The following is a 15,575-nucleotide window of genomic DNA, read 5'->3' as shown; positions in this document are numbered from 1 at the left end:
TTCTGTGTCCATGAGTCTATAAACTCTTACCAGTAATAGTCATCTGCCCACTTTAAAATTACTCATACAAATCAGCCTGCATTGAGAACCCATCCCATCAGCATACAGTTTATGTTTTTGTACATAAAGAGAAGAAGAGCCAGCCAACTTTAACAGTCAAACTTCATTCCATTGGCTGGTTCACTCAGACACCCAACAAATGCTAATGGATTGTCAGCTGTGGGCCAAAGACTAGATATACAATGAACAAGCCTTCAGGAGGCAGCATGGCTGAAAGTGAACACTGTGGATTTAGAAATAAGATTAGTGTAGCTTTCAATTCCAGCTGAGGTGGCTACAACCTTCACTTCTCTGAGTCTTCATGTTTCTTTTGTCCATGAAAGGAGATGTAACCATAAGGATTATCGTAATTAAGTGCCGGTAGAGTTATGTACAAGATACCACAGAAACCCACAGGCAGATGAGCTAATTCTCTGGTGGGGGTAACAGAGACCCTAAGAATAAGCAGGAATCTGTCAAGTGAGGGAAGAAAAGACAATCCCAAAGGTCAGCAGTTGCAAAGCCCTAGAGGGAAAAGAGCACTGTGGGGACTGCGAATATGGTTTTATAGAAAGTATGACACTCATAGAGAAGAAGGGGAGGAATAGAGTCCTGTGTGCTGAGTCAGCAAGGCTGGCCTCCATCCAAAGCGCAGTGAGAACAATTGATGGGCATAAAGCAAGAAGTCTTAGGATCCTTTTTGTACTTTTTAAGAGATCCCTAGACTACAATGGAGAAGGGTGGGGACAATGCCTCATGCCAGGAACATTAAAGCATAGACTGAGTAAGAGATAATGATGTGTAAACAACTGTGGTGTTACTGGTGTATAATGGGTAGATGAGGGAGAAGGTAGGCGGTGGAACAGACAGGCTTTAATCACATTCATTGACCTCTTGTAACACCCATGTTCCAAGCTATGCACCTTACACATGTCAACTCATTGCACTATTACATGGACCCTATGAGGAAACTACTTTTGCTATTCCTACTACAGTCCTGAAGCACCATAGTGCTCAGAGTTTAATCAAGTAGCTCAAGTCACTCAGGAGAGCCTGTATTTGAATGCAAGTATATTTTGCTCAAATCCTGTGTGTATCCCCTTCACACCACTCAGCTGCCTAGGTCATGACGTGTGAAGATCAGGACAAAGTTCTTATCTAGAGAGACAAAAACTGGCATCATCACATAAATGATCATTAAAGCCGTGAGAACTGGAGGAACTGCTTAGTGATATTCACATGCATTGAGTATTCCCCATGTTCCAGAATATTTTCTAAAATCTTTCCATTATTTATTCCTTACAGCAATCTTAGAGTGTATTAGTTTCCTAGGGCTTCATTAACAAAATTCCACAAACTGCGTGGCTTAAACAACAGGATTCATTGTCTCACAGTTCTGGAGGCCAGAAGTATGAAACCAAGGCATTGGCAGGGTAGTTCCTTCCGAGGCTTGTGAGAAACCACCTGCTGCGAGTTTCTCTCCCAGCTTCTGGTGTTGCGCTGGCCATGTCTGGCATTCCTCAGCTTGTGGCTACATCACCCCAATCTCTGCCTTCATCCTCACTGGGTGTTCTCCCTGTGTGTGTGTCTTTCTGTGTCCAAATTTCCCCTTTTTATAGTCACCAGTCATATTGGATTAAGGTCCACCCTGATCACCTCATCTTAACTTGTTCATCTGCAAAGACTCCATTTCCAAATGAGATATCATTCACAGGTCCTGAGATTTACGACTTTAACATCTTTTATGGGGGGGGACACAAGTCAATCCATAACAGACAGGTATTTTACATCCATTTTACAGATGAGGAAGTTGAGGCACAGGGAGAAAAGTAACTTGCCTAAGCCTAATGCACCGGAGAATGTATAAGGTATGGGGAAAGGAGGCTAGGGGCTGATGGAACACTTACGTCCAAGAATCACACAAGGAGTCCCCACTTTCGTGACCACAGTCCACGGACCAGAAATGGGGGGCCTGATCTGAGGGGAAACCGATCTACAGGCTTGTCCCTGTGTAAACATGCTCCTCATACTGAAGTGACTCACGGCACCAACCAAGCTCTCCCTAGGGAGCGAATCAGAGAGAGAGAAAGAGAGGAGCTGATGGTGGGAGCCGGGGAAGCAGAAAAGCCAGGAAGCACTGGAAAACAGAGACAAGGGAAGCCCGGAAGAAGCAGAAGTAGATGCTAAAGGCTGAGAGGAGAACAAAGAGAGGAGGCAGCAGAAGGAGAACTTGAGTCATTGCAGCATCAAAGGACACCTGCACTCATGCGACGAGAATCCAGCCGTGGCAGCCGCACGGTACCCAGAAATTGGCACTTCAGTGCCTGGATTAACAACTTGTTCCAGCTGATGGGATGCATGACTACTCCACTGAGTTCTGACTGTGAGGTCAAGATTCCCATTCACAGTTATATCCACACTTATACTTACACGAATCTCTCATTTCGTGTCTGATAACCTTAAAATAATCTAACTCAAGTGCCCAGAGAGGCAGAAAAAAAAAGGAGTTGAATGTCACAGTATAGAAGTTAATGGAAGAGAATGTTTCAAGAAGGAAATGGTCAATTACATCAAATGTTTCAGAAAGATCAAGTAAGACAACACTTTAAAAGAAACAGATTTGTTAACAAAAAATGTAAGAGCTGGGTAAGGGGAGACAGAGGCCAGGTTGCCACGGATGATGGCATGAATGGGACCTAAGACCAGAAAGACAGCAGCGCAAACCACACTTTTCAGGTGGCTCAACTGTGAAGCGAGAGAGAAAAGCAGGGCTCTAAGTGGTGGAGTAGAAGGAGTGGCATTTTTTAAGACGAAAGAGATTTGAATGTATTCAAATGTTGATGGAAAGAAGCTACTAATGGTGAGGCTGGAAACAGTTGAGAGAGGAAAACAACTAATAGGGCTAAGTTGCTGAAGATATAAGAGGCCAGGTAGAGGGAACAACCCAAGGCAGGGGGAGAGAAGGAGGCAAGGATAGGTGGGCACGTGTCCTGGGTTATGTTAGGATCCGATATTAAAGGCATTTCCTATAATGGCTTCTATTTCCTGGGTGAATTAGTTCAGTTCAGTTCAGTCACTCAGTCGTGTCAGACTCTTTGCGACCCCATGAATTACAGCACACCAGGCCTCCCTGTCCATCACCAACTCCCGGAGTTCACTCAAACTCACCTCCATCGAGTCGGTGATGCCATCCAGCCATCTCATTCTCTGTCGTCCCCTTCTCCTCCTGCCCCCAATCCCTCCCAGCATCAGAGTCTTTTCCAGTGAGTCAACTCTTCGCATGAGGTGGCCAAAGTATTGGAGTTTCAGCTGTAGCATCAGTCCTTCCAATGAGCACCCAGGACTGATTTCCTTTAGGATGGACTGGTTGGATCTCCTTGCAGTCCAAGGGACTCTCAAGAGTCTTCTCCAACACCACAGAAAACAAGATTATTGGCTGCCAGTGAAGAAGGAAGACACAAGGTAAGAGCCTTGAGGGAATGGAGAATATTCGCAACAGTCATTTTGGAAAATGGCAGTGAAATCTAACCAGGAATATGGTGAAGGATTACCAATTAGTGCAAAGGGCTCAACTGAGATCAAAGGCCATGGATCCGGCATAATACTTAGCCGTGTTTTCATGTGATTTCCAGTCTCATCCAGTGGGGCAGAAAAAGCAGTAAAAACATTGCTAGTTGGGATTAATTCCAAGGTAAGGGCAGAAGGGCAAGGGAACAAGAAGTTTAAGGTATTAGGAAGAGAATGATTGAGGAAATATCTTGGCTGGCTCCCGATGGAGTGAAGACTAGCAAGTCTGCTGCTGTGCTGCTGCTGCTGCTAAGTAGTAAGGAGAAAAATATGAGGACCAAGGGATCGCAAAGAACGGCTATTTGGGAGTAAAAGATGGAGTTCTGGGATATATGAGGCTCTGGAGAATTTAAGGTTTCAGAGGTGGAGAAGTTCTAGGTGATTAGAAGGTCGTCAACTTGGCCACGTGCAATAGATTGTGCTGTCTGTCCTTTCAGCTTCTCTTTCTCTGGGGAGTTTTCTATTTTTACATGTGGTTCTTGTTGAACAGATTATCCTGGAGCTTCACCCCACCCTCACTGCAGGGGTTGGCGTGGGCGCAAGTCAGTGAGCTCATCCTTCTGCCTACAGTGATCGACTCAGTGGTGGGTATATGACTAAGAAGAGATGATCAGACCATTCCTTGAGATGTCTTCCACGAATGTTAGAGGCAGAGAATCTCTCTTTCTCAGCTCAGTTTCTCACTTATGAAGATCTTGTAACTGCTTCTGAGCATCTTTCTTGGCAGCCTAGAGAAATCATCTCCAGAAAGAGCAAGTGAGTCCAACGTACAAAGACAAATCAAGCATAGACAAAAGATGGGTGAAAGCAAAGAGAGTCAGAAAACAATGTTCAATCCCTGCATCTAGCCATGCTGAAGCTAGTCTAACCCCGGATCTTTCCACAGGGCTCCCCAAAATCTCTCTGCTTAAGGTGCCATACCATGCTAAATCACTTAAGTAGCGTCCGACTCTTTGTGACCCTGTGGACTGTAGTCCTCCAGGCTCCTCTGTGCATGGGATTCTCTAAGCAAGAATACTGAAGTGGGTTGCCATGCCCTCCTCCAGGGTATCTTCCCAACCCAGGGATCAAACTCACGTCTCCTGTGGCTCCTGCATTGTATATTCTTTACCACTGAGACACTGGGGAAGCCCCTGTTTAAGGTAGTCTACATTAAAAATAACACTGTGCTCAGTTGCTTCAGTCGTGTCCAACTCCTTGTGACCCTATGAACTGTATCCCCCCAGGCTCCTCTGTCCGTGGGATTTCCCAGGCAAGAATACTGCAGTTGGTTGCCATTTCTTTCTCCAGGGAAAGTCTTCCCAATCCAGGGATCAAACCAGTGTCTCCTGCAGTTCCTGCATCACAGGAGGAATCTTTACCACTGCTGTGGTAAAGATCTTTAGTCCAGGAAGTGAGTGGATGAAACAAAGGAGGTAAAGGTATAAAAGCTGAAATGGACGAGAAACTAAAGATAGAATGTTGTGTTGGTTTGCTTTACAGGCTTAAAAGTCATCTAGGACAAAGACAGTATTTGATAGGAGTGGGAAAGACACCTCTGAACCATTCTGACAGTCTTAGGTAGGAAGAACAGAAAAGATGTTAGTAGGTAGTTGCTATGAGGATAGAAAGTTATATGTTAGCAGGAGCTTCAAAAGAATGATGCTTTTTATACAAAGGCAAAAGAAGAATAGGGTGGAGGTTGCAGAGGGGAAAGGGAAACATCCAGACCCCACGTGCTGAAAAGAGGTTAATGGGGTGTGTGATAATGGAGATAAGACTACTGCTGGGAAAGGCAGGTGGAGTCTTCTCAGTCAAAGATTATGTAACCATGAGACGCTTCCCCAGTGAAAATGAGGCTCCATTTCTAAGTCCTAAATATGACTACAATATCAATAACGTAGACATTCTTTAACAACTTTTCCACCTACCACTCTTTGTCCTTGAATCACTCACTGTTCATCTGAAAGACAGAGTAAAACTGGAAATTTAGATGGATCAGGTTTAAATTTATTTTTCCTCATTGAGATATTCTGTGCATACATTCAAATGCCTCAGACAATGATCAGAATAACAACCTCAGTAGCAGTTATCACTCAAGTGATTCAGTAGGATAGTTAATGTTAAATATTTTAACACTCTATTTAGAAAATCACATCACACTAATGCATTTTATTGGACAACATAAAATATACATGGATATTATAGAAGAACAAAATCTAACACAAAATTTTATGAAGCTGGCCTGCCAACTCTGGAAGGAAGCCACAGAGGGAAGGACGATAACCAGCTGGCCCGTCAACAAGGAGGGTAATAGCTTTACTAAAGGGTTGTCAGTGTGTCCAAATGACACATCCTCACTGTGCATAAAGACATACGGACACAGACAGAATTTATTTTCCTTATCCCATGTAGACAGTCTCTCCATCAGAAATTCCTAAAGATTATATTCAAAGATTTTTAAATATTTCTATGTGTATTAAAGATGATTGTATCTGTGCTTGAATTATATATTGGAAATACTATCTAAATGTCTATTTGGATAAATGGAATGTAATTCTATATGATAAAGAGAAAGTACAGTGCTAACCACTCCAGACCCTTTTTAATCCCTTATATAAGTATAGAAATAGAATTAATGAATAGAATTAATAAATCAAAATGGAAAAGTAATATTATGACACAGCTTATGTTTTTAAAGTGATGTTGTTAAAAGTACCTTTGAAGAGTGTAGAAAGGAAATGTACAGAGAAAGTAAATGAAGTTCATCAAAGAGAGTATCTGGAAAATGAAAACAGAGGGAATGTCCAAGACTGCTCTCCCCTGCCCTGGACCTGCCCCTCATACCCCGCAGCAGACTGTGCTCCGTGGCCTGGCTGGAGCAGAACCACTCAGCGCTGCCATTCCCCAGGGACTCAAAGAGTGAAGTCGCCTTCTCCACTGAGGTGAATGTGATCCAGAGCAGCAGCCACTGCACCTTTGGAGCATGTGAAGGGATCTCCAGAGACCTCAGACCTTCCCCTAGGAAAATACACAGCTGCCTCCCCCACTGTGCAGACCTGGCCCCTGTCCTCAGTCAGGGCTGTGCAACAGCAAAATGCAAGTGACGGGAAAAGCCAGGCAGAGACGACCCATCCCCCAGCAGAGTCCCTTGGTCATGCTCCCTCTACGTCAGCTGTCATCCAAACTGTGTGAAACTCATTTCCTTTCTTCTAGAGTCTTCATTTTCTCTTAATGTTTGGGTAGAAACTATTTTCTTCCTTCTCCTTTAATGAGACACTCATGCTTTGTTAAGGGATTGTAAAAAAAAAATTTTTTTTGGAGGAAAGAAATAAGATTATTGCCCAAAGACAAACATGTTTTTCTTGGGAAGCTAAGAATATGGTTTCCCGAAAAATATTTGTGAAACAGAAATTTAAAAGGAAGACATAAAATAATAGAAATGTACTATATAATCTCCATCTTATCCCTGTTGTCAGTACATTTGATACAAAGTAAAAGTAAAGAGAAAGTCACTCAGTTGTGTCCAACTCTTTGCGACCCCATGGACTGGAGCTGGCCAGGCTCCTCTGTCCATGGAATTCTCCAGGCAAGAATTACTGGAGTGGGTTGCCATTTCCTTCTCCAGGGGATCTTACCCACCCAGGGATTGAAACTGGGTCTCCTGCATAGTAGGCAGATTCCTTACCATCTGAACCACCAGCAAAGCCCCTTACATTTGATATACTGGTGAATAAACTGTGTAGATTTTCTTTGTCTTATAAGTATTTTATATTAAAGTTTTTATTTGTCAAGTACAGAGCTCAGCTCTGTTCAAACATTAAAGGTTACTACCATATGTGATGTGCTTGCAACATTTAAAGGAGGTACTTTTTTTAATTTTATTTTACAGGACCTCAGACTTAGGTATGTTTCATTCAAATAATTAGGTATATGGCTTTTTAAAGAAACCATATGGGTTCACTTATAAATCTCAGTCAATTTTGGGCTTCAATCCTTGATTGTAAGGATGTTTTCCTTCCTTTGTGGTGTAGGTAATTTTCACCAGAATCACAGGAGTTCAAGAGAAACAGAAAGACTGAAATAATAGAGAAGGTGTGGCCTTTGATACAAAGCCAGTGTAGTATTCATTCTGGTTCTGTCAGTAATTAATCATAGGTAGGTAACCAAGATCACCTCTCTGAGCCTCAGCGAGGTTATAAAATAAAAACATTACAGTTTCTCCACATTATTACTACGAGAATTAAAGTGGGTAGTAGAATCCCTGACTCATAATAGTTACCACATAAATGTTCATTCCCTACCGTCATTTCCAGTTCTAGATACACAATCTAGTAAAATTTGTCTTGAGTCCCAAAGTGCTAGTAAATAAAATGATAGTTGTTTATAGTGCCAAACACTTACCTAAGGATGGCACTCTTTAGATCCTTTTTTGTCCATGATGGATTCTTGCAGTATCAGAGAACGCAATATTCACACACTGATCAAATTTCAAAGGATTGGGGAATTTATGAAATTGAGAATTGCGTGCTATCTCTCATCATCTCCACCTCCCTCAAGAGATACAGCGTTCAGTGAAGAAGTTATAAGTGGCCTTGTGGGGGCCCGTCTTGCTTTGCAGTCACATCTTTGAGGCAGGCACAGGTGACAAAGTGATGCTGGTGTGCATGGATCAGCCTTTCCAGACATTTGATGATTTCATAGTCAGGAAGAGCAAGACTCATCATGTTCAAGCCCAGCATCTGCGAAACCACCTCCCTGAAGTCCACCAGCTGCAATAGCAAACAGAACCACATTCATCGAGAGAAGAGACGGTGGCAGCACGGCCAGATCAAATGCAATCCAAACACCTCTGGGAAACCCAGGTCTGCATGAGCCAGCCTAATACTCACTCGAGTCACTCTTCAGTTAATTCTCTCACTTATAAAAAGATGAAGAAGGAGAAGGAAGGGGAGGTGGAGGAGGCTAGCCTACAAAATTACCTCTGAAGTCCTTTCAGACACCAACTTTCAGCAATTTCATAACCACTTTTCTTTTTATTTACTTTTAATTGGAGGGTGATTGCTTTAGTTTATTTACTTTTAGTTGGAGGGTGATTGTGTTGGCCTCAGCCATACATCAACATGAATCAGCCATAGGTGTACGTATGTCCCCTCCCTCCTGAGCCTCCCACCTACCTCCCACTCCATCCCACCCTCTAGATAACCACTTTTATGATGAGACAATTAAGGCGGTAGTAATAGTAAAGTCACTCACTTCTGTCTGACTCTTTGGGACCCCGTGGACTGTAGCCCATCAGGCTCTTCTATCCATGGGATTCTCCAGGCAAGAATGCTGGAGTGGAAACCTGAGTCTCCTGCATTGCAGGCAGATTCTTTACCGCCTGAGCTACCAAATCAAGACACCCAGTTCAGCAACTCTAAAGGAGACTCTGCCCTTGATAAGATTTCATTTTCTCACTTCCAGGGGGAATGAGCGACCTACCTCCCTACCTCCCATGCCTGTTCTGAAGTTCAGATCAAATGAAACGATAGTCGACCGTGTATGTGTTCCGCACACTAAGAAATGCTCTACAATTGTTGGTGTGGTTGAGTCTGTCACATTATAAACGCTTATGCACTGGGGTGTTAACTGGGCAATGAACCTCTTCAACTAAAGGAAGAACCAGTGGCAGAAGAAGTATGAGCTGATGAATATGGAGGACTTCTAAGTGTTGACCAAATCACATCACACAGATTGCCATCTCACAGCACATTGGCCTCTCTGGGACAATTATTTGCCCATCACAAAAGGAAAAATGGGAGTTTGGGACCAGAGAAGATGGGTAATATGTGACTTATACCTCTTCAATTCTCACAGACTGGTTGCTGTGATTCTAGCCAAAAGCAGCAGTAGATCAACTAGAGATGGCCAGACGACCCCTTCCATTTCAGAAAAGGTGTGAACCAATCCAAAGACAGAGGTTCCTCCAGGAGGAATGCCGTCCAAACATCATCTCCGTGTGCTCGTTAGCTTCCCAAGCCCCTTCCTATGCTGAGTCCAACATGGGAAACCAAACCCTCTCTCCAGCCTAGTCTCCCCAGCGAAAAAGCTTTCCTCAAACTTTTCCACCCTTCTGAATATGGCCAAAGCTATTAAATGCTGAAAAGTTCCCACTGAGACCACTCACTCTTGGAGTTTGGCCTTCCTCAGCTCTGCCTGACACATGAGCCAAAGCAGAGGCTGCTAAAGAAAAAAAAATATCCTGGGATCAGAGTCCTCACTGTGCCCTTCTGGGCTGCAGAGAGCAAGTGAGATGAAAGCCAAAAGCAGGGGTCAGGCTGCCCAGGACATGTTTCTTTCTGCCTGACCTCCTGATGGGCTCACCAGATAAAACCCCGCCTTGCACCCAGCGGGCGCACAAGTTCTGTTTTATGGTTTACATCTGGGCTCGGCTGGCCATTGGGTCTGGGTGCCACTGTTTGTGATTTGGGACCGTTTCCTGCAACTGATCTCTGCTGGAGATAAAATTTCCCTCCTGAGGCTGAAGCCCTGGATAATGTTAGAAGATCTGGGATAACTCGAACTTCAGAGGCAATCAGCAAATATAATAATAATAAAAAAAACCTCTCCATAGCCAGAACCTGGCTTTTCACAAGCTTTCCATGGCTTTAATGTCTTTTTCTTTGCTACAATTTGTGCCATTAAAAGGTGAATTTCTTTTCTTAGTGGAGTAAATCATAATGGTTGTTTTGATGCCAAAAAGATGGGAGGGGGCAGATATAGATATGTTGGAATTATGTAGAAAGCCTGATTAAATGGTTATAAAGAAATACATGAATAATTATCACGCTTTTGAATTGTCCTATCTTTCCAAAATAAGGTTTCACCACCAGATTTCTACCCACCTGCCTTTCTCTCTTGTCTGCTTCTTCCAGAGATTTTTTTAGTGTCTTCATTTCACTGGTTACAACTTCTAGCATGTTCCTGGACCTCTCTTTATTCTCCTTAGCCTCATGCGCTGTAGTCTCCAGTTCTGATTTGACAGAGAGCAGCTTTTTCTCAGCTTTCTCCTTCATTTTTTCCAGTTTGTCTCTGGATTTATTTAGGTCTTCAATGGCTTTGGTCTGTTCCAAAGTTTTAATCTAAGAAGTCAAAGAGAATGCTGATAATTTTGTCTGCATTTATTTAGGAAAACTGTATAAACAAGACAAACCATTAGTCAATGAAATTAATTTAACAACTTTTTTAATAAATAAATAATGGAATGCAAAATGATGTAACTGCTGTGAATAACAGTTGGCCCGTTTTCAAACTGTAAACACAGAGTTGACCTGTGACCCAGCAATTTCACTCCAAGGTGCATAAATCCAAGAGAACTAAAAACTTATGTCCACACAAAATCTGTGAATGAATGTTTCTAGTAGCACTACTCATAATCACCAAAAGGTGAAAATACCCTGAATATCCATTAATGGATGAATAGATAAAGAAGATGTGGTATATCCATACAATAGAGTATTATACAGCAATAAAAACGAACAAAGTACCAATACATATTACAGTACAGATAAGCCTTGCAAACATTATGTTAAGAGAAAAAAGTCAGTCAAAAAGACCACTTATTGTATGATTCCATTTATATGAAGGATCCAGAAAAAGGCCAGGGGCTGGAGTAGAGAATGAAGGGTAACTGCTGACAGACACAGGGTTTCTTTTTGGGGGTGATGAAAATATTCTGAAATTAGATAGCAGTGATGTTTACACAATTCTGTGAATATACTAAAAACCACTGAATTGTACACTTTCAAAAGAGTGAGATTTATGGTATGCAAATTACATCCTGATAAAACTGAGATCAGAAAGCATATTTACAAAGAAGCCTCTAAAAGGGATCAAAAGAAATTTCTTTAAAATAAATCAAGAAGTGCATATGGGATGGACAAAGCAGAAAGACTAGCAGAGCTCTGAACTTAGTTCTGAGCCTCCTAACAGTTCAGACAAGGCCTACGGTCATAGTCTCCAAGAAAAAGCAAGAATTTGTGTTTCAATTTGATTGAAAATCATTTAAAGGTAACATCTGAAAGAAATAAAAATAAAAGATACCAAATAACAAGTGTGTGCTGTCTCCTCCCTCGCCCTTTCATGACATCCCTTCTTTCCTAAGAAGGAAGGATAATTTCTTGCTGCATCTACACCCATCCTGTGGCTCCCAGGGTGAAGCTGAATGATGGGGAGAATGTCAGGGAAGAAGAAAGCCTGAGAGACTAAACTGATCTACGGAGAGAGGAATGGAAAGAGGCTCTGTTAAGTAGGCTGCAAAAACTACTCTTGGAAGAAACTTGGGAGGATGCAAGAGGGACTTGTGAGGAGATGTAGGCTGCCATGCAGGGAGGAAACTAAAGAGAGGGAAATGGAAAAAAGGTGCTTTAAAATATTGCCGCTCCTGAATGAAATCCTCCTTTGGTTTTCTCTTTTTTTCTTCTTCTTCTTCTTTTTTATTTTTTTGAGTAACAATAATAAAGCAACCACTATTGTTTAGTTTGTCGGATAGCTGATTGTTTATTGCTGAGGGATTTTGAGATTGTTGTGATTTCCCTAGACTGCATTTGGACGCTACCGTCAGAGATGAAAATCTTGACCGAGTCTTGGGGTTAGAGAGCATCTTCGCAGAGACTGAGTTCCAGAATTATGGCGTGAGGAGCACAAGCTGACCTGACCTAAACTCTGAAGAGTCCTCCAACACTTCTGGAAAGTCAGAGGAATGGGAGAGCTATTCTCAGACTGGATTATGACATGCTACGGAAGAAAAGTGCCTGCTTGGGATACTGATGTCCAGATGGAAAATCATCAGATTTATATTGTCTGGGTGACATCATTAAACTGAGAAAGCTCGAGTCAAATGCCTAAACTAGAAACTTGTTTTTACCTACCATCACACACACACACAACCTCTTAAGAAACTAAATTCCTTTCCAGGCAGAGAGGAAGTTGATGGCAGACATGCTTGCACAAGTTCAACATTTTTTTTTTACTGGTTCCATGAAGGAGAGAGGAAATCCCTTGGGAAACTGACAGCTGCTGTGGGACTTGCAATTGAGAAGGTGTAAGAACAACTGCTGTAGCTTGGGAAACATAGAGGAAATTAAAGCAACCTCGAGGGGAAGGGGTTCTGAGTCAGCTTTCTAGTCAATGAAATAGCAGCAGCAGAGCAAGCACTCGAGACAAGGAAATGGGGCTGACCTTGGAGATCATTCATGAACTCCAAGTTATCAAAACCCGTAATTGAATATAGATGGTAAATCAGTACCACTGTATTACAATAGTATCTCAGTGTTGATTCCTGGGCGCAGCTATTTTACTATGGTCACACAGAACAATTCTCTTGTTCTTAAGAGATACCTGGGAAGTATTTAGGCATGAAGTGTCATGATGTACTCTCAAATGATTCCTCTCTCTGCCTTTGTCTCTCTCTCATTATGCAAAATATAACAATCAGTAAAATGTTAACAATCTACATGCACAGGAGAAGAATGTCTGTTATGCTATTCTTGCAACTGTTCTATATGTTTGAAATTTTTCAAAATAAAAACTTGAGAAGGGAGCTTTCCCAGGGATGATTGAGGCATGTATAAAGTATCCTATCAGTAAAAAATTTTGAATATATATGTACATTTATTTGTAAATTACATGAACAAGAGCTCTAAACATACTTTCTGTATTTTTTAAAATATTTTACAAATAGGGGACATTAGATGGGCAAAATCAGTATCAACCTTAAAACAAAGTGATCTCCCTTTCACAAAGATCCCCTTCACTGGCCAACAATCTCAGGGCTGCAGAGAAAATATGGGGTAAAAAGAGAAGTTTCTGGGATTGCTACATGGAATTAAAAACGCGTTAACAGAAGAGGAGATATATTCAGCCTTTCTGCTCAGCTTGGTAAAAACATTTACAGTGGGCCATCTACCAAAAGAGATGGAACACAGCTTGGAGAGTTAGAAGCACGTAAATCAAGTCCTAATGAGAAGAATTTATAGCCAAGAATTTCTCAAAAATATGAGACTTTATCACAGTCCTGAGGGCTGCCTGAATTCCTGTTGTCAGGAAGCAAGTTACAGAGTCCAAGCCAAACCACCAGGACAGAACTGGGAGCCAAATTTGGAAAGGCGTTCTCAGCCTCCTAAGTCAAACAAGATTGCTGGGAGGGGAGCAGGGCAAATGGGTTTCTTAATCCAACTTAGGGAGCTTCTCAGAGTCAGCCCAGAGTTCAGTGAGAGTCTGTGTCCCTAAGTTTTTCCCGGTGGGTCTGAGATGGTCATAAACAGGACTGATGCACCATGCAGACCCCAGCCAGGATGGATCACATTCTGAGAGTTTCCCTTCTGGTGAATAACGTATCTGGCATCTGCCTCCTGGAGGAAAAGCATTTCAAATCTGGAGAAGGATTCTCTCTTGTGTTATAAGGGCCAAAGGCCCTGAAAGAGAAGGTGATTAAATTTAAAATCTGATCTGTTGAATCTACAAGAGGAGCTACAATCTTCACCTGGAAGGTTTTCTGGAGATTGCATGGAAAATAGGACCCTAAGGTTACAACCACTATGGAGAACAGTATAAAAGTTCCTTAAAAAACTAAAAATAGATCTACCATATGACCCTGCAATCCCACTTCTGGGCATATATCTGGAGAAAAACATGATCCAAAAGGATACATGCATCCCAATGCTCATTGCAGCACAGTTTACAATAGCCAAGAAATATCCATCAGCAGAGGAATGGATAAAGATGTGGTACATGTATAAAATGGAATATTACTCAGTTATAAAAAAGAATGAAATAATGCTATTTGAAGCAACATGGACAGACCTAGAGATTATCATAATGAGTGAAGTAAGTCAAACAGAGAAGAAATATTGTATGACATCCCTTACATGTGGAATCAAAAAAGAAATGATACAAATGAACTTAACAAAACAGAGAAAGACTCACAGAAAACAAACTTAGGATTGCCAGGAGGGTAGGGATAATTAGGGACGTTGGGAGGGTCATGTATACACTGTTATATATAAAATGGATAACCAACAAGAACCTACTGTATAGTACATGGAACTCTGCTCAATGTTATGTGTTAGCCTGGATGGAAGGAAAGTTTGTAAGAGAATGGATATACGTATATGTATGACTGGAGTCCCTTTGCTGTTCACCTGAAACTATCACAACATTGTTAATCAGCTATACTCCAACACAAAATAAAAAGTTTAAACAAACAAAAAACAGGACCGTGCAGAAACCCTGCACTGTATAGGCACTCTCTAAAGGGGGTGGGACAGCAGAGGAGAAGGGTTGCCCAGGGGAGCTGCATCCTTTCGCAAAGAACCCCAGAGATTTTGCTAGGAGGGAACTGTAGCAGAAATCATGGGAAGCTGTTCTACTTTGCAGGCTGAGTTCACCTCCACTCCCCCACCTCACCCAGGAGGTCCTTTCTCACAGGTTCTGCTTGATGCACACGTTCAAAGCTGGCTGAGTCCAGGGCAATTCAAGGTCAATGAATCAACATAATCAGAGCTCAGTTCATGATTGGTAGGTTAGGGGAAAAAATATAAACTAAGGTCACACGGGCTGGATTGGAGAGCATTCTGAAGTGTGGGAGGATCGTGGGAAGCAGAGTCAGTAAGAAGAGCTTTGCTGGTGGCTGAAGATTCTTATCCCCTTTGAGTGTGTTCTTGAGAGACTACAAGAAAGATAATGATTGGTTTCCACTATTTTCTGGTTATCTGACTACTGATTTTTGGCCACAGCTCCCTACTAAGATTGTGTCCTGTGGTACTGTCTGAAAGCTCTCCACTGAATATCTGGTCTTCCTTTTTTTATTACCTCCCAGAAAAAAGACCCATCTCTCAGGCTGACTTCATCTAAGTGAGCCCCAGGACTAAGTTCCAACCAAGGAAGACTAAGAAGTATTGTACTATTCCTGGAAAGTGGCATACTGGGTGTTCTTCCACCTTGCTTCC

General features: G+C 42.1%; 1 protein-coding gene across 1 annotated transcript in view; it reads right to left on the bottom strand.

Moving 5' to 3' along the window:
• Positions 1 to 5,353: 5,353 nt before the first annotated feature.
• The window catches only part of CCDC170 (coiled-coil domain containing 170), a 112,635-nt gene continuing 102,413 nt past the window's right edge, over positions 5,354 to 15,575 (bottom strand). The window contains exons 11-12 of the mRNA XM_055433217.2: positions 10,473 to 10,709; positions 5,354 to 8,357 (exon numbers count right to left, since the gene is read on the bottom strand). Of these exons, the coding sequence (XP_055289192.2) occupies positions 8,169 to 8,357; positions 10,473 to 10,709 (426 nt within the window). The 3' untranslated portion in view covers positions 5,354 to 8,168. The remainder of the gene's footprint in view (positions 8,358 to 10,472; positions 10,710 to 15,575) is intronic.

This window comes from Moschus berezovskii, chromosome 10 (genome assembly GCF_049115385.1).
Source record: "Moschus berezovskii isolate FMDL1 chromosome 10, NW_MosBer_1.0, whole genome shotgun sequence".
Taxonomy (NCBI): domain Eukaryota; kingdom Metazoa; phylum Chordata; class Mammalia; order Artiodactyla; family Moschidae; genus Moschus; species Moschus berezovskii.
The sequence above is the reverse complement of the archived record's forward strand: the minus strand, read 5'-3'. Positions and strand labels throughout refer to the sequence as shown.